Below are 25,817 nucleotides of genomic sequence, written 5' to 3' on the forward strand. Positions count from 1 at the left end.
ATATACAAATAAAAGTTCTGATTCAAGTTCCAACTTTGCTATTCAGACTGAAAACTCTCAGATTCTCTGAAAGAGTAATAAAGACCATATGTACTAAAATCTTACATTTATATTCAATTATTTAAAACAGGCTACATACAGATTGCACACAGTCTGACTCTCAATAAAACAAGTGAATTTAATCTATTCAAGTAAAATCAAAGCGTAAACATTTTAAAGATTAGATCTTCATAATTTTTTTAAGTTAATTAATGAGGAAAAAAAACTACAAACTCCTGAACCAAAATTTTATTTTAAATTATTAGGCTTTAGTGCATATGAGAATATTTTAGAACATATGACATGTAGAGATGTTGGCACATTGAACAGTAGAAAATATTTTTATACAACTTGTGAATCACTAATGTGCTTATTTCTTCTGTGAAGTGAATGCATAGGTCGTTTCAATCAATTTTTGTCATGGAATATCAAGTAGGTGCAACATTTTTATATTATTGTTTAATAACTTCCTAATAAGGTTTTGAGTTTCTAGTTGACTTACACATAATATTTTTTTCAATGTATTGAAGACTGTAGTAGCCTTTTCTCTCATCTCTGGTGGAACATATTTAATATCCAAATATTCAGATAATTTAGACCTAGAATTGTACAGCATGTTAATTACAGTTTCAATGTCATCAGTTCCACTACTGCTTCGGCCAAGTGGTAAGAACTGGGATCTATACATTTTTTGTAATTTATGTTCTGCTGCTTCTGCTAAAGCAAGGCTTCGTTTTAGGTGCTCTCTAGAGGCTCGAATGTCCTCTCTGTATTCTGGCTTGAGGCTTTCAACAAGAGGTGCCTGTCGCACCTGTGAACTAATATCTGAAATTTTTTTCAAAATGTCTTCATTATTCAAAATCTGTGGGTGTCTTCCAAATGTTATTGTTTCAAGTGTTCCCACTGTATATTCGCCTGAGAGCTGAGGAACGTCTTCTGGTTCTGTGACAGTATCCATGTCAGTGCTCCTACTTAAAGGGGTGACATCTGGACTTGTGGATGATTTAGTAACATTTGGCAATGGCGTTGGCGCCTCAGTGGATCTTACTTCTGAATCGGGCTCTGGCTCTGGCTCTTTAATAATATAAGGTTCATCGGCATGTAAAACAACCGAAACATTATTTGGTTTAATTGACCAGAATGCTGTACTTTCAGTAGATTTTCCCTTCCTTCCTGGCATTGTGAAGCCTCCAGTGGGAGATGCTGTGGTTTCTTCACTGACAGGACTCGTTAAAACATCATTTTTAGTTGAAGTGTCTCCATGTGTAATTATCTCCTTAAATCTTGATAACTTTGGTCCTATAGAATGAGCATTATTTGGAGACTTTGATTTTTCCTCACGACCTGTCTCCCTAGTAGGAACACTTAGTATTAGGTTCTGTAAAACTTCTACATAATGATTTAAGTTTTGTTCTTCATCAGGCGTCACAGTTATACCTTAAGGGGAAAAAAATCAAATGGTAACACTTAGTATTACATATTGACATATTGACAGAATCTACTGACCTAAATTTACTTCATATATTATCACTTAAAAGTTGAGATAAAGAACCAAGAAATAAAGCACTTTTGACTCAGTCAACTCTCACTTATATAAACAAAATTATTTTTTCAGATTGTTAAAACAGATGAACAAGGTTAGTGTAAAAGTTGCGTATCAACACAATTCTCTATATTTTTTGGCTCCTACCTCCCATATAACTTATGATTCTGTAGGCAGTTTATTAAAACAAAATTCCTGATTACAATCTCTAGAAGTGGTGTGTTGGAATTGCCTCATACTGGCTCACTAGAGCCAATTATTAAATTTTTAGGAATTTTGTAAGCCAAATGTTAAACATAGACACTCTTAAAAATTATTTTAATTTGCAATTAGATAAATTGTATCAGAAATAAAGGTAATAAATATTCAAAATTCATCACTTCTTATTTTTATGTCATTTTACTATTATCTATGGTCTTGAGGTTATTTACATCTTGCATAGCTGTATGGCAGAAATGCTTGTAATAGTGTACTACTCTATATCTCTTTCTATGTCCCTGTTCAGTAATGTCAAATACATAGCTTGAAACCAACGATGGTGGGAGTATTTACATCATATAAATGGGCAAATGCTATAAATCTGGGTTTACTAGTCTCTCCAAAAAATCATTTGTTGAACATTTACCAGTATCCAACTGCCCTCAACCCAGCAAAGCTCTAACTACAGCCTGTGGGTCATATCCACCTAACTGTTTTTGTAAATAAAGTTTTCTTGTAATCCAGCCAGTTTCGTCCATTTGTTTATGTATTATCTATGGCTGCTTTGGGTTGCAACAATAGAATTGAGTAGTTGCAATAGAGACCATATGGTATACAAATACTGAAAATACTATCTGGCCCTTCACAGAAAACGTTTGCCAATTCCTGCTCTAAACCATCAACATTTCACTCTCAACACAAAATGGCAGTTTTTTGTTTTTTTTTTTTAATTCAAGTTACTTAATATACGGTGTAGTATTAGTTTCAGGAGTAGAACCCAGTGATTCATCACTTACATATAACGCCCGGTGCTCATCCCAACAAGTGCCCTCCTTAATGCCCATCACCCATTTAGCCCATCCCCCCACCCACCTCTCCTCCAGCAACCCTCAGTTTGCTCTCTGTATTTAAGAGTCTTATGGTTTGCCTCCCTCTCTGTTTTTATCTTATTTTTCCTTCCCTTCCCCTATGATCATCTGTTTTGTTTCTTAAATTCCACACATGAGTGAAATTACGGTATTTGTCTTTCTCTGACTGACTTATTTCACTTAGTATAATACACTCTAGTTCAAAAATGGCAGTTCTATTTATACTGGTATTTTGCAGCATCTGAGTGGTTGATGAAGCTTCTCATTTCCAACATGGAAAACAAAAAAGATAATTGAATAAGATATTCTGAAATTCTGCTCAACTCCCCTTTTCTTAAAACAGCTTTTAATTTTAAGTGCTGGGATTTTATACATGTCATTTTGAAATCATTTTGCCACTATCATGGATATAAATGGCTTAATTGAAGAAAGTAAGTCACTTTTTACCAAGCTCTCATGCATAACTCATACCTAAACCCTCCCTCTTCAGGCAAAATGAAATAACAAACTTTCTGTTCAGAAGGCACTTCTATTCAGCACTTTGGCAAGCACAAAACAGTAAAAAAAAAAAAAAAAAAAAAAAAAAAAAGCTTTACATTTACATGTTTTTCCTCTCTTCCTTAACTCTTCTGTTGCAACTTAGAGAGACCAGATGGATATTTAACCAAAATTGATAGCTTATTTCTCAATTTTAAAAATTTCTTAATAAGAACAGTTTAGTGAGGCAGAGACAGTGGAAAGATACCAGACTTGTCTGGAGATCTGACTCTAGAAGTAGATTCTGTGTTTTATGTTATGCTTAGAAAAGCCTTGCATACTTCAAGATCCATACGATGATGATGGGTGAGGAAAAAAGAGGAGGTAGATTTTGATAATGACCTTGTAATATTTATATATATATTTTAAGTAGGTCCACACCCAGTGTGGAGCCCAACGCAGGGCTTGAACTCACAACCCTGAGATCAAGACCTGAGCTGAGATCAGGAGTCTGTCCCTTAGCCAACTGAGCCATCCAGGCGCCCCAAACCTTGTAATAATTTTCTTAAAATCACTGACACAGTATCATACATTTTTGTCTGTGAATTGTGGATTTTTAAAAAGGAACCAGAAGGTTAACATACCTAACTCTTGTGAGCTATTGCCTATTTTGTGTCAGTCTCAGCCTACCTATAGTAAGACTACCAGCTAGAAATGCCTGGTGGTACTCACCTGGGCTTGGCCATTGTGGGGTGGGGGCAGCTGTTTCCACAGAAGAGTCCCCTTTCCAAACCAATGTAACCACTGGACTGACCCTTGCGGTTCTTACTATAATTGCAAAACACCCTTCAGCAACAACCATCAGGAAATTTGGGGGGAAAAAAGTTTATTACTTACAAGATCTTGAAATTGCATAGCACACCTGGGGCCACGCTGGGGGAGGAGGATGGGGTGGACGGGGTGGAGAAAGAGAAAGAAAGAGAGGGAGTGAGAGAGCACCCTAGAAAGCACCAGAGAGAGGGTGGTAGGGGTGGAGAGTGCAAATGGGCCAGGGGTTCTTTTTTTATTGGGGTCAAATGTGGGGACCCTAGGGTTCACTCTTTATTGAATTTAAAACATAAGACCATGAATTTGAAGCACAGGAAAGGAAAAAACAAGTAGCCCAAAAGGTCAGTTATCAAAATCAATTAAGATCTCTAAAATAAATGAACCAGGGTGGCCTGCTGGCAATGTGTTTATTCAAGATAGCAGTCTTTGAAATGGATGGCTCTTTGAAATAGATGCCTCTACAATCAAAGCTTAAGTCTGGACTTTGCATTACAAAAAAGAAAAATACTACAACTGTCAGGGTTTATACTACATTGATTCTGAGGAAATGGGACCAGAGTTGGTCATTAAAGAGGACTAGCCTTCTCCGTATATAGTATCTTACTCTCTAAAAACACACAAGCACACACACCCAAACACTTAATATAGTAAACCAGTAAAACTCACATTTTAAAAGGGAAAATAACTTATTTACGTATTCTTACGGGTATGTAAATCATTGTCTTGAATTTATAGTTTTCCTGGAGGAAAATATTAAAGTAATAAGTAGCCTACTGCAGTGAAAATTTTTTTTTTATTTTTGTCCTGTGGGTACCACTTTCTAACATCATGACCTTAGATAATTACTTAATTTCTCTGAACATTTACTTAACTATAAAATTAAGATACTGTATCTACCTGGAACCAAACAGATACTTGAAAACACTTTAAAAGTTCTATAAAGATAACTCCTGACATTTCTCAGCTTAAAATATAAATTTAAATCCCTAAAAAAAAAAAACATTAAAAATATGTCTTGGATCCTATCTATAAAAAACCTTAGACCCTTTCCCACTAAAGACAGAAACAAGATCAGGATACTAACATTTCCGTTACCACTTAACATTGTGTTGGAGGTTATTAGTAATTAGACAACAAAAATAATTGGAAGCATGAGAATTGGGAAGAAAAAGGTTAAACTATCTTTATGTGTAAACGATATAATAATACTTCCAGACAACACAAAAGAATTCATTGAAAAGCTCCTACAAGGACTAAGAGAATTTAGTAAAGTAGCAAGTTATAAAATCAATCTATGAAAATCGATACACAAATATAAACCAGTTAAAAGATGAGAAAGAAGATGCTATTTTGATAACAAATAATGAAAGAAAATATCTAATCATAAATTAAAAAAAAAAAAAAACATGCCCCAAAACTATAGGAGTAATTCTATTAGGCTGAATATAGGCATGCAGAGGTCAGGTCCTCATCTCTGGAACCTGTAAATGTTACCTTATAGGAAAAAAAAGGTCTTTGCAGATATGATTAAGTTAAGGATCTTGACAGGGGATTATCCTAGATTATCTGGGTGAACTCTACATCCAATCACAAATGTTTTTATAACAGAGAGACAGAGATCTGATACCCAGAAGAAGAAGAGCGTAATATAGAGGAGGAAGCAGAGAATAGAGTGAAATGGCCATAAAACACAGAATGCTGGCAGCTACCAGAAGCTAGAAGAGCCAATTAAAATATTATCTCTTGGGGCACCTGAGTGGCTCAGTCCGTTAAGCATCTGACTTCGGCTCAGGTCATGATCTCACGGTTCGTGGGTTCAAGCCCCGCATCGGGCTCTCTGCTGTCAGCTTGGAGCCTGGAGCCTGCTTTGGATTCTGTGTCTCCCTCTCTCTCTGCCCCTCCCCTGCTAACACTCACTCTCTCTCAAAAAGATAAATAAACATTAAAAAAAATCTCTTAGAGCTTGCAGAGGGAACACAGCTCTGCCTTACACCTTGATTTTGGCTCAGTGAAACTGATTTTAGACTTACAGCCTCTAAAACTGTGAAAGAATAAATTTCTGTTATTTTTGAGACACCAAGTTCATGGTAATTTGTTATATAGCAGCCACAGAAAACTGATATAGGAATATAATAAAATCTTCTAAAAGACATAATGTAAGCTTTAGCAAATGGAAAGATATACCATGTTCTTAGAAAAAAAGATTCAACATCATAAAGATGCTCAGATGTCATGTTCTCTCTGTTAAGGTATACATTTAATATGCTTCTAACAAAATATCACTATTTCCTGGAGTTAGAAAAATGGATTATAAAGTTCATCTGGAAGGAAAACTGAATGAGAATAGCCCAAAAAATGGGGGCTAGACCCAAGAGACATGAAATTATATTATAAAGCCTCTGTTATAAATCTAGTATAGCACTGCACATGAATATACAGATAAATGGAACAGAACAGAAAAGATAGAAACAGACCCAACTGTATATGGAAAAATAGCTCAAAGTGAGGGAAGCTTTCAATTTATAAACTTATTCTAGCTAATAAATGAAGAAGCCACTTAGAATATGACATTTTGCAATGATTATTAACATCAGTGATTGTTTATACCCCCCCCAAAGATACAAAATCAGATATTATCTATTTTCTGATGAAAGAATACAATACCACCGATGAAGCAGTCTTGCAAAAACAGTCAAAACCTGAATCTAACGATTTTTCTAGGTCTAACTAGCAATATACTGAAAATCCATGGGACAACAAACAAAGGAAGATATAAACTATGCCATAGGGGTATAATCAGCAAAATCTAGACTGTGGGAAACTATAGGACATATGATCCAATTTCCTAACAATTACATTGCAAGGAGAAAAACAGAGATGAAGAAGAATGTACATTAAAATGGAATTAAAAGACGTATCAATGAATTACATGTATGAATCTTATTTGAATCCCAATTCATCCAAACAAAATTGAAGAGAGAAAAGCAGGAAAGTTTGAACATTGGCCAGATATCTGATAATACTCAGGAATTATTATCTTTTTAGGTGTGAAACTAACATTGTTATTGTGTTTAAGTACTTATATTTTAGTCTTCATATTGAAATATTTACTAATGAAATTATATGATGTTTGGAATTTGCTTCTAAAAAATTCAAATCTGAGAAGTTAGAGAGAGGGACCAGGAAGATGAGAGGGAAAGGAATATCAATGAAACAAGAGTAAGTATGGGTTAGTAGTTGAGGCTGGTTATAGATATATGGAGATTTATTATACCATTATTTCTACTTGTGTATATATTTAAATTTCTCCATAATGAATTTTTTTTTCAACTTTTTTTTTTTTTATTTATTTTTGGGACAGAGAGAGACAGAGCATGAACGGGGGAGGGGCAGAGAGAGAGGGAGACACAGAATCGGAAACAGGCTCCAGGCTCCGAGCCATCAGCCCAGAGCCTGACGCGGGGCTCGAACTCACGGACCGCGAGATCGTGACCTGGCTGAAGTCGTACGCTTAACCGACTACGCCACCCAGGCGCCCCCATAATGAATTTTTTTTATATATGCTTTGGAAAATTTTCAATTCTGGACCACTATTCACATACAAATCTAAAATCTGCAGCCCAGAAAGGCCTAAGCGCTTTTAAAAAGACATTGCCATTAGACGGTAGGCTGCTAAACACTCCGTTTTTAATCATTTAGCTTGTCGCTTCTCAAAGTAGTAAACAGGACACCCAAGTTACTATTAGGTGAAGTAGATTGTCAAAGGACTGGAAAAGGACATCCTTACTGCTAGTGGATTCCTAAAAAAAACTGAAGTACTCATTATCCCTTTACACTGTTACTTAGGCAACATTAAAAAGCCTGTTCATGGCTGCTGAACGATACAGCACCCTACTTTCTACCTTGCTTTTCTTCCCTTCTTCATGTACCTTTTGTCTCCATATTGTTCTGTTGTTAAATCCATCCACTCCCACACACTTCCCACCTCCTACTTTGTCCCCCTAAAAAAATCTACATACTTCATAGTGACTTCATAGTTGTACTAATCAGGACTGCTCTTGCAAATCAATTTGATCTTTGTACAGATATTTGCAAGCAAGGTAGTAAAAGATAGTCAAGCCTCCAATATCCCTGCAAATGGTTCTGGCCACTATGAAAACCTGCTTTTCCTCTTTCTTCAGAAGTTACGAGAAAGATGAACAAAATTCAAATTCTTACAAAGACCAGACTACTCTGCTAGAAGTTGAGTTTTTGTACTTTGGATACTTGTAGTTTACCCTGGCACGCTTTATAATATCCCCCTCTCTCTTTACCAGTTAATGTTCCAGCCAAACAGAGCAATGTCTCCAGGTAATGTTCCGGCTAAACAGAGCAATGTCTCCAAATGAGGACAAGAACGAACCTCTTCCACCTTGAGAAATCATAATGCTGCTTTCCAGTGCCTCTAGTAAGCAGGATGGCTCCCTGCAAAGCAGGTTTACAGTTTAACATGAATCATAGATATGGATGTCACAGCTGTGCTTGAGACTATCTGCACTTCTTTTCTTGAAATAGTACAGGGAGAATGAGTCACATGACAGGAATAATAGGAAACTAAACAAAATGGTAAAACAACTGCAGGGAACAAAAGTGGCACCAAATCTGAAGGGCAAAATTGCAAGACAGTGATTGAAAAGACCATAATAGCTCTGACTGACTGAGGGATTACTACGTGCCTGGCACTACACTGAGGGCTCTGAATGTGAGGAATGTTTTTATAAAGAGGAAAAGGAGGATACTGAGAAAGGACAAGTAATTTGCCTAAGATTATATTCAATTTGTAGGTGGGAAGAATGGCATTCAAACAGGCTGCCTTCTTTCAAAGCAGGTACACATAATAACTACACAATGCTGTCATAAAAACATGACACAAGGATGCTGGCAAAGTAGAAGTATGATAATAAAATTATTCTGGAGGAATACAACTTTCTTTTAAAATACATGTAAATATGAAAATACAATCAATACATAAGTAAAATATACAGAATTTTGCTCTACTATCAACTGGACAAAAATACACCCCATTCATATATTAAGATGTACTTGGAAATATTTGAACTGATCCCAAAATTTTTTACTTTTTTAAAATTTTTATTTTGTTCTATTTTTATTTAAATTCCAGCTAGTTGACAGGGTGCTTGGATGGCTCAGTTGGTTGGGAGTCAGACTCTTGATTTCAATTCAGGTCACGATCTCATGGTCATGGGATCAAGCTCAGCATCAGGCCCCTGAGCTGGGCATGGAGCCTGCTTGGGTCACTCTCTCTCTCTCTCTCTTTCTCTCTCTGTCTCTCTCCTACCTCTGCCCCTCCCCTCCTTGAATATGTCCTCTCCCTCTTTCAATAAATAAATTAATTAATTAATTCCAGTTAGTTACACACAGTATAATATTAGTTTCAGGTGTACAATATAGTGATTCAACACTTCCATAGAATCAATACCTGGTGCTCATCATAACGAGTGTACTCTTTAATCCCCATCACCTATTTCACCCATCCCCTCTCCCCCATCCACCTCCCCTCTGGTAACCATCATTTTGTTTCTGTATGGTTAAGACTCTGTTTCTTGGTTTCCCATTCTCTCTTTTTTCCATTTGCTTGTTTGTTTTGTTTCCTAAATTCCACATATGAGCAAAATCATACAGTATCTGTCTTTCTCTGACTTATTTCTCTTAGCATAATACTGTTTAGCTCCATCCATATCATTGCAAATGGCAAGATTTCATTCCTTTTTATGGCTGAACAATATTCCATTGTGGGTATATATACACATATATATATATGTATATACATTCTTCTTTATACATCTTCTTCTTTATACATCTTCTTTATACATTCATCAGTTGATGGACAGTTGGACTATTTCCATAGTTTGGCTATTGTAGATAATGCTGCTATAAGCATTGAGGTGCATGTATCCCTTTGAATTCATATTTTTGTATTCTTTGGGTAAATACCTAATAGTGCAATTGCTGGATTATATTTTTAACTTTTTGAAGAACCTCCACAGTCTTCCACAGTGGCTGCATCAGTTTGCATTCCCACAATCATGCAAGAGGGTTTTCCTTTCTCCACATCCTCACCAACATCTGTTGTTTCTTGTGTTGATTTTATCCATTCTGACAGGTGTGAGGTGATATCTCATTGTAGTTTTGATTTGCATTTCCCTGGTGATAAGTGATGATGAGCATCTTTTCATGTGTCTGTTGCCCATCTGTATGTCTTCTTTGGAAAAATGTCTAAAACTGATCCAAATTAGATATGTTTTGGTACTACAAAGTATACATAGGAACTGACAGTCAATGACGCAAAAAGGATCCATTCACTTCACACAGAAGCAAAAATAAGTTACTTTTGAGTTTATTTTGAGGAAAATAATAAAATCATGATTTAAAATAAGCAATGAAATATAAAACTTCAATCAACAAATAATATATTCAAAACATACATCCCTTCTCCTAGAATGGCCACTTAAAGAAGGAAGAAGAGAGTATAATGAATAAAAAGCCCATTAGCATGAAAAGTTGCTATAGTTCACTGTTCATAAAAGAAATGCACGTTAAAAACAATCTTTATTTTGCCAGTCAGGGAGATAAAATTTTTTAAAAACAATAAAACCTGGGATTGGCATGTGTATGTATAGTTACTTCCTTAGTAACAAAAGCAACTTCAATACCTCCTTTATGAATCCCAGATCCTTCATCAGTCTCTCTCTAGCACACTGATCTTTTCTTTATAGAATTTAAGATCATCGTAACTATCTAAATTTAATGTCTGTTAACTACTACATATTGAAAACTCTTTGAAAGCTGTGACCATGTCTACTTTGTTCTCTATATCCTGTTATACCCAGAGCCTACAGCCATAGCAGACAGTCAAAAAGCATTTGTCAAATGAATGGTTGAATAAATGAACCAAATTCTGGTAAGTATATAAATTAATTGTACCTCCAGTGATTTATCTTAAAGAAATAATAACAGGTTAAAACAGTTCTATAGAAGAATGCTATAGAGGAAAACTAAACATCATGTTATGTTTAAAATAAATCTGCTGGTCTAAAGACTGTCTTTTGGTTTGTTTTTGTTTGGTTTTGGTTTTTAGCTAACAGTCCTATTATTATTAGGGAGAAAATCTGGACATTAAAAAAAGTCCTCTTATTTTAGGCAAAGGAGGCACTTTTTTACAACAATAGAAGATACAGCTTTAATTATATTTTTCTAAATTTCTCAGTCTGAAGTTTATCAACAGTATCATAAATAATTGTAGTTAAATAGCTACAATTTTCAGAAAGTCCCTGCACTTCCTTAAACTGGCCCTTACTAAATGGCCTAGTATAAATTTAGATCACATAAATTTAACTAAATTTGTTTAAGTTTTATTAATCCCCTTTTAATTCATGTTATCAATCTCTAAGGTAACACTGAATTAACATAATTTTAAGTAAATTACAATCTTAGGGATTAAAAAATCCCTAAGGGTTACTAAGAATAAAATTCCTTCATAACTTATCTTTTACATATTTTAAAGTATACAATTCAGTGGTGTTTAGTATATTCACAGTTGTGCAACCATAACCATTAAAACATTTTCATCATCCCCCATATAAGCCCATTCCCCATTTCCCTCAGCCCTAGGCAACCACAAGTTTACTTTCTTTTTCTATGGATTTGCCTATTCTTGGTGTTTAATATAAGTGAAACTATATAATATTCATTCTTTTATGACTGGCTTCTTTCACTTAGCATAATGTTTTCTAGAGTCATCCATTTGGGAGCACACATCAGTATTTCATTCCTTTTTATGGCCAAATAATATTCCATTGTATGCATATACCACAATTTATGAATTCATCATTTGCTGCTCATTTGGCTTGTTTCTACTTTTTAGTGACAATGGGTAATGCTGCTATGTTCACATACAAGCTTTTGTGTGGATGTATGTTTTCATTTCTCTTGTACATATGTCTAGGAATGGAATTACTAGGTCATATAGTGATACTATGTTTAAACTTCGAAGAACTGCCAAAGCAGCTGCATTCCCACCAATGATATATAAAGGGTTCAATTTCTCCAGATCATCCTCTGTTCTTTTGATTATAGCCATCCTTGTGAGTGTTAAGTCATATCCCATTGAGTTTTGACTTATATTTTTTTAACGGCTAATGATATTGGACATCTTTTCACATGCCTGTTGGCCACCTATATATCTTCTTTGGATAAATCTGTATTCTGATGATATTTTACCCATTTTTTAATTGGGTTGTCTTTTTATTATTGAGTTGTAAGAATTCTTTATATATTCTGGAGACAAGTCCTTTAGCATATATATGGGTTGAAAATGTTTTCTCCTACTCTGTTAGTTGTATTTTCATTTTCTTAAGGTTATCGTTTGCAGCACAAAAGTTTTTAATTTTGATGTAGTTCAATTTATCTATTTTGTTGTTGCTCTGAGTTGTCAGCACAGAGCCTGATGTGAGGCTCGAACTCGGGAACAGTGAGATTATGACCTGAGCCAAAGTCGGATGCTTAACAACTGAGCCACCCAGGCACCCCTCCATCTGATAGATTTTTTAACAGAATTCAAGATTATACATATTTATATAAATAGGATCGTAATATATTATTATATTTGATCAACATTTAAATTTTTATTGAAATGCCTTTTATACATTGTTAAGTCCTTATTTAATGAAGACACAAAGCCAAGAATCTAAAAAATTGGGTATTTTTCATCTGAAGTGTAAGCAACACGATTTATTGTTCATTTCATCTTCTATGACTAAATGGTACAAATGAAATTTTCAGAGCAAGATTATTAGGCCTAGTGTGTCAGTTCTTGGCTTCTAACATTGTCTTTGGGGATGTTTTCATCCACTCCATTCTTTTTAAGAACCATGAAGGGCAAGGAGAGAAGTTAAAGTAGCCACCAGCAACAACTACTAAACCCATCAAAAAGCAAATAAATGTAAAGAAAAAGCATAATTCTCTATTTTTTATTACTTTTTAAATGTTGATTTATTTTTGAAAGAGAGAGTGTGCATGTGAGCTAGGAAGGGGTAAAGAGAGAGGGAGATAGAGAATTCCATGGAGGCTTCACGCCGTCAGCACAGAGACCAATGTGGGGCTTGAACTCACAAACTGTGAGATCAAGACCTGAGCTGAAATCCAGAGTTGAATGCCTAACTGACTGAGCCACCCAGGTGCCCCATAATTCTATGTAATTTAAGCACATTTAAAAGGTCACTTGACTTTGGCATCAAGTTGTCTTTATCCTGTTGTGGTATAGCTATCAGGATCAGTTGAGAGAGCACCTTCATGTGCATGGACCATCTTAATACATTTCATTAACTTCCGAAACAATATGGTAGTATATCTTCTAATATGTGAATCCTGTTGGTGGGTAGCCTGTGGGGGTGGGTAGTAGCAAAAGAATCATGAGTCTGTCCACAAATATTTTACAGGAAGAAAGTAAGATCTTGTAAAGCATTGATTTGTATTAGTTTTGTGTAAGGAAACACTTTTGCCTGTCTTGGGCACATAAATAAAATTAAATGTAAACAGTATTTTTAAATATCTGAATAAACTTCACCTGAGTAAAATATGAGGTATTAAAAAGTAGTTCTCACACTTTTGAGTTTCATTATGACTCTTAGATTTTTTTTTAACAGTTTTAAACTATCATTTTGGTTTTTTATGCTCAAATAGTCACAACTTAGTCAGTTGGAGCCACTGTAAGCTGTCTCTTGTATCCTTTTGAGGGAACCTCTGAATTTTTAAAGTATCCTTGTTTGTTCTCTGGTAGTTACTGCTGCCTGCCTCCCTCCCGTCTTCTACCCCACTCTCATCCTTACCCCTCAAGTCTAGACTTTATTTTCCTAAAGATGAAAATCAGCTATCCTTTCAAGGAATCCTGGTTTCTTTTCACGGAAAACAATATTAGAGATAAAAATCTGAGGGCTAGAGGTACATCTCAAGACTAACATTAAGAAGTGATATTGTTATCAAGCCATTTTAGTCAACAGAACTAAAAAATATATATGAACAGACATTCATTTTTATTGATCTTTGCCAGCTGAGTTTTAACATTAAGGCACACCAACCTGAATTTTAAACCCCCTGTCTAAATTATAATTGCATTCCTTTTTATAATATAATAAGCCATACAACTATTACTTTTAGCTGGAAATCTTGATTAAAACTGACATAATTATTGGTTCTGTCAATAACAATTTATTAATATTAAAACTTACCATAAAAATACTAATGAATAACAAGGTTAAACATTACAATTGCTTTTGTATAATCGGACTACATTCCACTCCAACTAATGAATGGTCAAATTATCTTGTTTGGGGTTTTGCGTAATTTTAAAAACCGTTTTGTTGTTAAATACACCACTGTCTGATATATTCTCTGTTCTAATTGCTTAATTTTAATGTTTTAACTGACAATTTTTTCTTAGCGCAGCATTACAGTACTAGAGTTTAAAAAAAGCTTGTTCTTTTTTAGTACACTTTATGAGATGGATGAAAAATTTAAACAGTTTGAGCTGTCATATTCAAGAATCTTATTTGGTTAACCTAATGACTCATGTAGTTACATGAATAATCTTTCTCTCTACATAAGTTCTTTCTGGAGAAACTCAGTTTTGTAAGTATAAGTAATTTAGAAAATTCCAGTCACTTAAATTCCTATGCAAGATTTTAAATAATTGCAAGCATTAAAATATAATACTTGTAAACTAGTCTAGGCTGGTAATATTTTATCATCTAGTTCAGGCCTGTGATTTGTGTACCTCATTGTATGTATATTATGTATTTAAAATGTCATGCTTATAACTCTGTTTTGCATTATAGTTACTGGACATTAACACAAAGATAAAACAAAAATATCATTTTTAAAGAACTAGTTTATAAAATTTAATTTTATCAATAGATGCTATTTTCACTGTAATGTAACTAATTGAACACATTCTATAAATCAAGCTATATTTCCTAGTTTCATCATGCCATAAATTTTATTACTTTAAACTGAGACAAAATTAACATAAAATTTCTTAAATTTAAGATTATGGATATGACAGTATAATTCATAAGATTTTTTTCTTCTACCAAAGAGTTAGGAGTGGTTTGGTTCCCTTGTCTCACCTGAGAAACTATGGTTTTTGTGGCCAGAGATATTACAAATTTTTAGAGATTAAAAAATGTGATTTTTTTTTTTACCTCTAGTCAGTCATTTTAAACCGCAAATCATGGTTTTAACATGTAAATTAAGTGGCTTCTTTTCTTTTTTTAAAGAAACTGAATAACAAACCCAAGAAAACCTAGTGCCCTATTATCTATGCAAATATATTGTAAATTAAGTGAATTTTTAAAATATTTGGAAGTCTCAAGTTCTTACAAATGCACTATCAAGCATCAATTAAAATATCTAATTGTATACATAAAACTTCCAATTGTTAAGAGGTGTAAAAAAACAAATAATTTCTTCTACAATGTCTATTTAAGAGAACGAATATATATGATTATGTTCATAAAAATCCAAAAGGCTACACCTTTATTTGTTTCTGGAGAGATTTCCTAATTGGTAAAGCTAAAATGGTATTATACATTAACTGTTTTAACTAACAATTTTTTTTCCACAAAAAACTTATACTCAAAAATGAAAAAAAAAAGAAAAAAGATTCTATGCTTCTAAGAAGTGACAGTATGCCAAAAATTACAATAAAATATAATGATAATAATAAAATGCTAATATTAAAAATCTTATACAGTAATATACCCAGTTCCTTGAGACTAAAGTTTTAAGAGAGGAAAACCATGGAAACAGCTTGATTTCGGGACGGGTTAAGATGGCAGAGAAGTAAGGGGACCGGGATTTTCCTTGTCCCTCAAACACAGCTGTATTGAGGTCAGATCACTCGGAGCACCTAGGAAATATATGTGGAGTGACATCAAGATCTCCACAGTTGGAGGGAGACAGCTTGGCAGGATGGGGCCTCTGGAGCTAAAACTTGGAGGTACAAAAGTGAGCGACTTTCTCCAAGCGGAGCTGGAAGCCATTGCCATGCTCCTGGGGAAGAGGGAGCCAGCCCTGGAATGCATAGTGGAGTGTAGCCATCTCAGGGGCACAATGGGAGAGAACAGTCCTCTTCCCAGAGTACTGTAAGAAGAGGGTTTACTGCCTCCCCAAGGACAAAACACCCTGCAGGTGCCAGCCAAAGGCCTTTGATCAGCAGGGCGGAGTGGTGCTACTCCAGAACAGGGTCTGCACAGTGCAGGGTCATTTAAGACATCAGATTTTGAATCCCAGTTGAGCTCCTAGAGGCACAGGAGAACTGTGGCACAGGGCAAGCTGACTGCCCTCCATACTCTGTGAGGGCTGCCCGAACGGCATGATTTGCAACACCTGTTCAGAGGAGGAGAGATTGGGTGTCCTCATTTTCCTCCTCAACACCAACATGAAGGGACTTCAGGGAGCAGGACAGTGGGCTCCCAATGGAGGTGATACCAATTTACACCAAACCCTGCCCCTTGGTGCCTGGCAACTGCTTATCTACTGGAGCAAGACTGACCCAACACAAAGTCAGCTTCTCCTCCAGATCAGCACAGCCAACAGACAATTGTTTTTGTTTTTGAATTTTAGTTTATTATTCTAGATTCTCTCTTTTTTTTTTCTTTTGGAATCAAGCCCATAGTTCCTGGTTTTTTGTGTTTTTTTTGGTCAATTCTTATTTTATATACATTATAAATATAAATATATAAATATAATTTTTTTGATCAGGCATTTTTATTCTATTCTTTTTCCACCTTTTCTCTATCTTCTTCTTCTTTATTTTCCTTTCTCTTTCTCTGGATTTAGCCTTACAGTTTTTTGATTCTGTTTGGTCTTTTTTACCCTTTAATTTTTCTTTTTTTATGGGATCAGGCTTCCCCCCACCCCCACTCCACTTTTTTTCCTTTTCTTTTTCCAGGGTTACTTCAACAAACAAATCAAAGCACACCAGGTTGAAGGTTCCAAACATTCCACCACTATAAGCAAGTAAAGAGCTCTGCAGAGGTGGGATAGAGCAGCCGAAACTCAACAACAGAATGCATGAAACATACACAAAAAAAAACACTTCCTGAAGTCCCAGGACCTGGACAGGGTATGAGCACTTTTTAATATAGTAATACTCTCAGGTGCAGGTCACATAACAAGCTTTTAAAAAAACACAAAAGAGAGAAACTTAGCCAAAATGACAAAATGGAGGAATTCTCCCCAAAAGAAAATTCAAGAAGAAATCACAGCCAGAGAATTGCTCAAAACATATAAACAATATATCTGAAAAAGAATTTAGAGTAACAGTCATAAGACTAACAGCTGGGCTTGAAAAAGCATAGAAAGCATCAGAGAATCCTTGCTATAGACATCAAAGACCTAAGAACTAGACCTGATGAATTAAGAAATGTTGTAACTGAGATGCAAAATAAACTAGACACAGTGACAGCAAGGGTGGAAGAAGAAGGGGAAAGAATAGGTGAAATAGAACATAAAATCATGGAAAATGATGAAGCTGAAAACAAGAGGGAAAGGAAATTCCTAGATCATGAGAGGAGAATTGGAGAACTAAGTGAATCCATGACACGAAACAGTATCTGTATCATAGGAGTTCCAGAAGAAGAGCTAGAGGAAGGGGAAGAGGGTTTATTTGAACAAATTATAGCTGAGAACTTTCCTAATATGTGGATGGAAATAGGCATTCAAGTCCAAGAGGTACAGAGAACTCCCTTCAAAATAAAAATGAAACAAAAACAAAAACAAAAACCCCACAACATATCATAGTGAAACTGGCAAAATACAAAGATAAAGAGAATTCTGAAAGCAGCTAGGGACAAATAGTCCTTAACCTACAAGGGTAGACACATAAGGGTAGTAGGAGACCTGTCCACTGAAACTTGGCAGGCCACAAGGAAATGGTAGGAAATAATCAATGTGCTGAATAGGAAAAACATGCATCCAAGAATCCTTTATCCAGCAAGGCTGTCATTCAGAATAGAAGGAGAGATAAAGGCTTTCCCAAACAAAAACTAAGGGAGTTCATGACCACTAAGCCAGCCACGCAAGAGATCCAAAGGGGGACTCTGTGAGTGGAAAGCAGCAAAGACTACAAAGGACCAAAGACATCACCACAAACACAAAACTTACAGGTAACACAATGGCACTAAATCCATATCTTTCAATAATCATTCTGAATGTAAATGGACTAAATGCCCCAATCAGAAGACACAGGGTATCAGAATGGATAAAAAAACAAGATCTGTCAATATGCTGCCTACAAGAGATTAATTTTAGACCTGAGAACAACTGCAGATTGAAAGTGAGGGGATGGGGAACCATCTCATGCTAATGGATGTCAAAGAAAGCCAGAGCAGCCATACTTACATCAGACAAACTAGATTTCAAAACAAAGACTGTAACAAGAGATGAAGAAGGGCATTATATCATGATTAAGGGGTCTATCCATCAAGAAGAGCTAACAATTATAAATATTTATGCCCCCAACTTAAAACACCCAAATATATAAATCAATTGATGACAAACATAAGCAAACTTAGTGATAATAATACTATAATTGTAGGTGACTTTAACACTCCACTTACGTCAATGGACAGATCACCTAGGCAGAAAATCAATAAGGAAATCAACGGCTCTGAATGACACATTGGACCAGATGGACTTAACAGATATATTCAGAACTTTTCATCCTAAAGCAGCAGAATACACATTCTCAAGTGCACATGGAACATTCTCCAAAATAAATCACATACTGGGTCACAAAACAGCCCTCAACAAGTACAAAAAGATTGAGATCATAACTATGCATATTTTCAGATCACAACACTAGGAAACTTGAAATCAGCAACAAGAAAAAAAAATTGAAAGCCCCCAAGTACTTGAAGGTTAAGAACATCTTATTAAAGAATGAATGGGTTAATCAGGAAATTAAAGAAGAAATTTAAAAATACATGGAAGCAAATGAAAATTAAAACATGACAGTCCAAACACTTTAGGATGCAACAAAGGCAGTCCTAAGAGGAAATACATTGTAATTCAGGCCTATCTCAAGAAGCAAGAAAGGTCCCAAATACACAACCCAACCGTACACCTAAAGGAGCTAGAAAAGCAGCAGCAAATAAAGCCCAAAGCCAGCAGAAGAAGGAAAATAATAAAGATTAGAGCAGAAATACACAAATAGATAAAAAAACAAACAGATCAATGAATCTAAGAGCTCATTTTCTGAAAGAATAAACAAAACTGATAACCCCCTAGCCAGACTTCTCAAAAAGAAAAGAGAAACCAAATAGATAAAACCATGAATGAAAGAGGAGAGATCACAACCAACACCACAGAAATACAAACAATTATTAGAGAATACTATGACAAATTATATGCCAACTGGACAATCTGGAAGAAATGGACAAATTCCTAGATACTCACACATTACCAAAACTCAAACGGGAAGAAATAGAAAATTTGAATGGACACATAACCAGCAAAGAAATTGAATCAGTTATCAAAAATCTCCTAACAAATGAGAGTCCTGGGCCAGATGGCTTCCCAGGGGAATTCTATCAGCCATTTAAAGCAGAGTTAATACCTATTCTGCTCAAACTATTCCAAAACATTGAAATGCAAGGAAAGCTTCCAGACTCATTCTATGAAGCCAGCATTACCTTGATTCCAAAACCAGGCAAAGACATCTCTAAAAAGAAGAATTACTGGCTAGTATCCCTGATGAACATGGATGTAAAAACTTCTCAACAAGATACTAGCAAATCTAATCCAACAGTACTTTAAAAGAGTTATTCACCATGATCAAGTGGGATTCATTACCGGGCTGCAGGGCTGGTTCAATATTCACAAATCAATCATGATACATCACATTAATAGAAGAAAGGATAAGAACCATATGATCCTGTCAACAGATACAGAAATCGCATTTGACAAAATACAGCATCCTTTCTTAAAAAAAAAAAAAGCCCTCAAGAAAGTTGGAATAGAAGGAAAAAACTTTAACATCATAAAAGCCATTTATGAAAGACTCACAGCTAATATCATCATCAATGGGGAAAAACTGAGAGCTTTACCCCTGAGATCAGGAACACGACAGGGATGTCCACTCTCACCACTGTTGTTTAATATAGTATTAGAAGTCCTAGCCTCAGCAATCAGACAACAAAATGAAATAAAAGGCACCCAAATTGGCAAATAAATCAAACTTTCACCTTTTGCAGAAGACATGATACTCTACATGGAAAACCCAAAAGACTCGACAAAAAAACTGCTAGAGCTAATACGCAAATTCAGCAAAGTCACAGGATATAAAATCAATGTACAGAAATCAGTTGCATTTTTATACACCAATAATGAAGCAACAGAAAGAGATATCAAGGAATTGATCCCATTTACGACTGCACCAAAAACCTAGCATAAAACACCTAGGAATAAACCTAACCAAAGAGGTAAAAGATGTGTATGCTGAAACTTATAGAAAGCTTATGAAAGAAATTGAAGACACAAAGAAATTGAGAAACATTCCAAGCTCATGGATTGGAAGAACATTGTTAATAATGTCAATATTACCCAAAGCAATCTACCCAATGCAATCCCTATCAAAATAGCACCAGCATTCTTTAAAGAGCTCAAGAAAACAATCCTAACATTTGTATGCAACCACAAAAGACCCTGAATAGCCAAAGTAATGTTGAAAAAGAAAACCAAAGCTGGAGGCATCACAATCCCACACTTTAACCTATAATTACAAAGGTGTAATCACCAAGACAGTATGGTATTTGCACAAAAAACAGGCACATAGCTCAACAGTATAGAACAGAGAACTCAGAAATGGACCCACAAATATATGGCCAACTAATCTTTAACAAAGCAGGAAAAAGTATCCAATGGAGAAGACAGTCTCTTTAGCAAATGGTGCTGCGAAAACTGGACAGCAACATGCAAAAGAATGAAACTGAACCACTTTCTTACACCATACATAAAAATAAATTCAAAATGGATGAGAGACTTAAATGTGAGACAGGAAACCATCAAAATCCTACAGGAGAAAACAGGCAGCAATCTCCTTGACCTCAGTCACAGCAACTTCTTACTTGACATGTCCCCAGAGGCAAGGGAAATAAAAGCAAAACTGAACTATTGGGAGCTCATCAAGACAAAAAGCTTCTGCACAGTGAAGGAAAGAATCAACAAAACTGAAGGCAACCAACAGAATGGGAGAAGGTATTTGCAAATGACGTATCAGATAAAGAGTTAGTATCTAAAATTTATAAAGAACTTACTAAACTCAACACCCAAAAAACATAATCCAGTGAAGAAATGGGCAGAGGATATGATAGACACTTTTCCAAAGAAGACATCCAGATGGCAAACAGACACATGAAAAGATGCTCAACATCACTCATCATCAGGGAGATACAAATCAAAACCACAATGAGACACTACCTCAGAATGCCTAAAATTAACAACACAGGAAACACATGTTGGTGAGGATGTGGAGAAATGGGAATGCTCTTGCACTGTTGGTAGGAATGCAAACTGGTACAGCCACTCTGGAAAAGAGTATAGAGGTTCCTCAAAAAATTAAAACTAGAACTACCCTATGACCCAGCAATTACACTACTAGATATTGAGCCAAAGGATACAAAAATGCTGATTTGAAGGGGCACGTACACCCCAACATTTATAGTAGCCCTATCAACAATAGCCAAATTATGGAACGAGCCCAAATGTCCATCAACTGATGAATGCAGTAAGAAAATGTGGTATATGTATATATACAATGGAATACTACTTGGTTATGAAAAAGAATGAAATCTTGCCATTTGCAACAACATGGATGGAACTGGAAGGTATTATGCTAAGTGAAATAAGGCACTCAGAGAAAGACAGGTATCATATGATTTCACTTATACGTGGAATTTGAGAAAGTTAACAGATGAACATAGGGGAAGGGAAAGAAAAATAAGATAAAAACAGAGAGGGAGGCAAACCATAAGAGACTTTTAAATACAGAGAATGAACTGAGGGTTGATAGGGGAATGGGGGTGGATTAAATGGGGAATGGGCATTAAGGAGGGTACTTTTCGGGATGAGCACTGCATGTCATATGTAAGAGACGAATCACAGGGTTCTATTCCTGAAGCCAAGACTATACTGTATGTTAACTAATTTCAGAACAATAATAAAATAAAATAAAATAAAATAAAATAAAATAAAATAAAATAAAATAAAATAAATAAAATAAAATAAAATAAAATAATTTTTTTTTTTTTTAAAAAGGAAAAACATGTCACACTGAATCTTGGGCAAAGAGTCAATAGTTTCTAAGCTGAATTAAAAAGGAAAACTAGGGGCGCCTGGGTGGCTCAGTCGGTGTGCATCCGGCTTTGGCTCAGGTCGTGATCTCATGGTTCATGGGTTCAAGCCCTGCATCTGGCTCTGTGCTGACAGCTCAGAGCCTGGAGCCTCCTTAGAATTCTGTGTCTCCCTCTCTCTCTGCCCCTCCCCCACTCAAGCTCTGTCTCTGTGTCTCTCAAAAGTAAATAAACATTAAAAAATTAAAAAAAAAAAAAAGGAAAACTAGGGGCACCTAGGTGGCTCAGTCAGATAAGTGTCTGACTTCAGCTCAGGTCACGATCTCACAGTTCATGGGTTCGAGCCCTACATTGGGCTCTGTGCTGACAGCTCAGAGCCTGAAGCCTGCTTCAGATGTGTCTCCCTCTCTCTCTGCCCCTCCCCTGCTCATGCTCTCTCTCTCTCTCTCAAAAATAAATAAACATTAAAAAAAATTTTTTAAAGGAAAACTAAACCACTCCCACCTCCTTTGGTTAAAAAAAAAAAAAGGAGGGGGAATATAATTTTTAAAAAATATACATGTAATTCACGGGCACCTGGGTGGCTTAGTCAGTTGGGAATCTGATTCTTGATTTCAGCTCAGGTCATGATCTCACCTTGTGGGTTCAAGCCTCATGTCAGGCTCTGTGCTGACAGTGTGGAGCCTGCTTGGGATTCTCTCCTTTGCCCTCTCTCTCTGCCCCTCCTGTGTTCTCTCTCTCTCTCTCTCTCTCAAAATAAATAAAAATATACATGTAATTCAAATTTGAGAACTTTTATACTTTAAAGGACAAAAAAAAATACAGGGCTCTAATAAAAGAAAGTAATTTTAATATCTCTTTGGGGAGTTTCTTAATGCTACAATTTAAAATTCTGGAAGAATATTGGTAAAATGTAGGTCTTTTAAAAAATTTTACTTTTTAAAAATATTTTTTTTTCAACTTTTTTTTTTTTTTTTTTTTTTTGGGACAGAGAGAGACAGAGCATGAACGGGGGAGGGGCAGAGAGAGAGGGAGACACAGAATCGGAAACAGGCTCCAGGCTCGGAGCCATCAGCCCAGAGCCTGACGCGGGGCTCGAACTCACGGACCGCGAGATCGTGACCTGGCTGAAGTCGGACGCTTAACCGACTGCGCCACCCAGGCGCCCCAAAAAAGTATTTTTGTTTATGTGCTTCATTTGTGTGGTGATTGTATTGCTATCACAGAATACAAAACTCAAAAGTAAATAAGGCATATCCAAACCTATGCACAATTTGGATTTCTGCATTTAAGCTAATGTACCTAAACTTTTTGAGAAATGTACTGAAAAACATGAATATAATGTGAATATGCAATTTCACTTAAAATGTGCTACAAACAAAATATCTGGTGTCTTAAAAATTAGTTATAATATTATAAAATCATAATGACCAACAGAATTTTTCCATTAAAATGTTTTGTGTATAGATTTTAAGTGTTATAATTCACTGATAATGTTTAACATGAATTGTATTTTATTTTGACATTAACTTGATTATATTTCCTGACATTCTTAATTATGTATGCATAAGCTAACGTTTAAATTAATAATATGTATTTCTCTAAAGACTTAGAAGAAAAACATTGAGGTTTGGCATCAAACTGCCTGTAAGTTAAAAGGAATGTTGCTAATAAAGTAATGTGCACTGGTTAACTGCCTATAAAAATAAAAACTTAAAGGAGAATTTAGACAAACTCTCAAAATATTGAATTTATTTACATTCTATCTCAATTATTTAGGTAGAGTATTATGAATCACTAGTCAGATAAAATTCGATCTAAATTTAGATGTCTGATGGTCTATTAAGACTCCTCTCTCCTTTCTAATATCTAGTACTTTCTTTATACACAAACTAGGAAATAATATAAAGAAAAGCATTGCAAACATACTTCCAACATATTTTGACCAAAATTAAAAATAAAATCAGGTTATCACATAATTCCCATGTATGCTCTACTTAGGTATTCTTGCTTATTTGTAAAACACATGGTCTCTTCCACTAAGTCCCAAATAAAATGTTATAAAACAATGTATCTGGACTTCCACTTCCAAAAAGATAGCATGCACTTTTCCTCTATTCTTCCCACTAAGTAGAGTTAAAAACCCTGGATACCATATACAAAACAAGTAATCTGAAAGGCAGAGAGAAGACAGACTAACTAGGAACTTCAAGACCTAAGGAATGACACAGCAGTGAGTTCCCTGGGTTTTCTTTTTGCCACACACACCTCAGACTAGAGACTGGAGAAGCTGGCAACTGAGAAACACCAATGGATGCAGACAAAAAATTTTCCGAGAAAAGACTGCTCTCTATAGCCAAAGGACCAGTAAAACGGTAGCCTAGCAAGACAGAAAGATTTTAGGCAATAACCATCCTATTCCAGCCAAACACCATAGAAAACTTTATAGCCCTATGGCCAGTAGCAAAGGCTGAGTGGAGAACCCAGACTTTTACCCTCATCAGGCAGGCTTCAGTAGGGTGCTCCAACCTCTCTGCCTTTATCTCATCGAAGTGCTGCTACCAGGTATGAATTAATACCTTCTCTTCCGGTAGAGAAGGCTGAGGAGCAGCTGGGACTTTCATCTTCACCATGTGGTAACAAGGCAACATTATTTAAATCTATAAATCAGTTAAATCTCTAATTCAGTCAATCTATAACAGAAGATATAAATAAGATCTAGAGTCTTACAACATAATACCAAAAATACCCAGGTTTTAATCAAAAGACACTGGTCACAACAAGAACCAAGAAAATCTCCATTTGAATGAGCAAAGGCAGCAAAAGAAGCCAGCACGAAGATGACACAGATGTTAGAATCATCTGACAGGCATTTAAAAGCAGCTATCATAAAAATGCTTCAACAAGCCATCATGCACATGCTTGACACAAATGAATAATAGAAAGTCTCAGCAAAGAACAAGAAAATCTCAGCAAAGAAACAGAATATATAAAGAAGAACCAAACTGAAAGTTTTGAACTGAAAAACACAAAGACTAAAATGAAAAAAACCTTCATGGATAGGCTCACAACAGAATGAAGGGGACAGAGGAAAGAATCAGTGAACTGGAAGACAGAACAATGGGAAATACCTAATGTGAAAAATAGAAAATGGACTGGAAAAAAAAAAAAAAAATGAACAGAGCCTCAGAGACTTGTGAGACTGTAACGTAAAGGCCTAACATTCATGTCATCTAAGTCTTGGAACATTCAAGTCATCCAAGAAGAAAGAGGTTGAGTCTGAAAAAGTAATCAAAGACATATTAATAATAACTGGAAAAAACTCCAAGTTTGGCAAAAGACATGAACTTATAGATTCAAAAAGCTAAGTGAACTTCAAACAAAATAAACCAAAAGAAATCCATGCTAAGACATATGGTCAAACTTCTGAAAAGTAAGGACAAAGAAAAAAAA

General features: G+C 35.5%; 1 protein-coding gene across 1 annotated transcript in view; it reads right to left on the reverse strand.

The window, feature by feature from the left end:
* Positions 1-273: 273 nt before the first annotated feature.
* SPESP1 (sperm equatorial segment protein 1) overlaps positions 274-25,817 on the reverse strand; it is a 32,569-nt gene continuing 7,025 nt past the window's right edge. The window contains exon 2 of the mRNA XM_006932437.5: positions 274-1,476. Within this exon, the coding sequence (XP_006932499.3) occupies positions 458-1,476 (1,019 nt within the window). The 3' untranslated portion in view covers positions 274-457. The remainder of the gene's footprint in view (positions 1,477-25,817) is intronic.

Source organism: Felis catus, chromosome B3, assembly GCF_018350175.1.
Source record: "Felis catus isolate Fca126 chromosome B3, F.catus_Fca126_mat1.0, whole genome shotgun sequence".
Taxonomy (NCBI): domain Eukaryota; kingdom Metazoa; phylum Chordata; class Mammalia; order Carnivora; family Felidae; genus Felis; species Felis catus.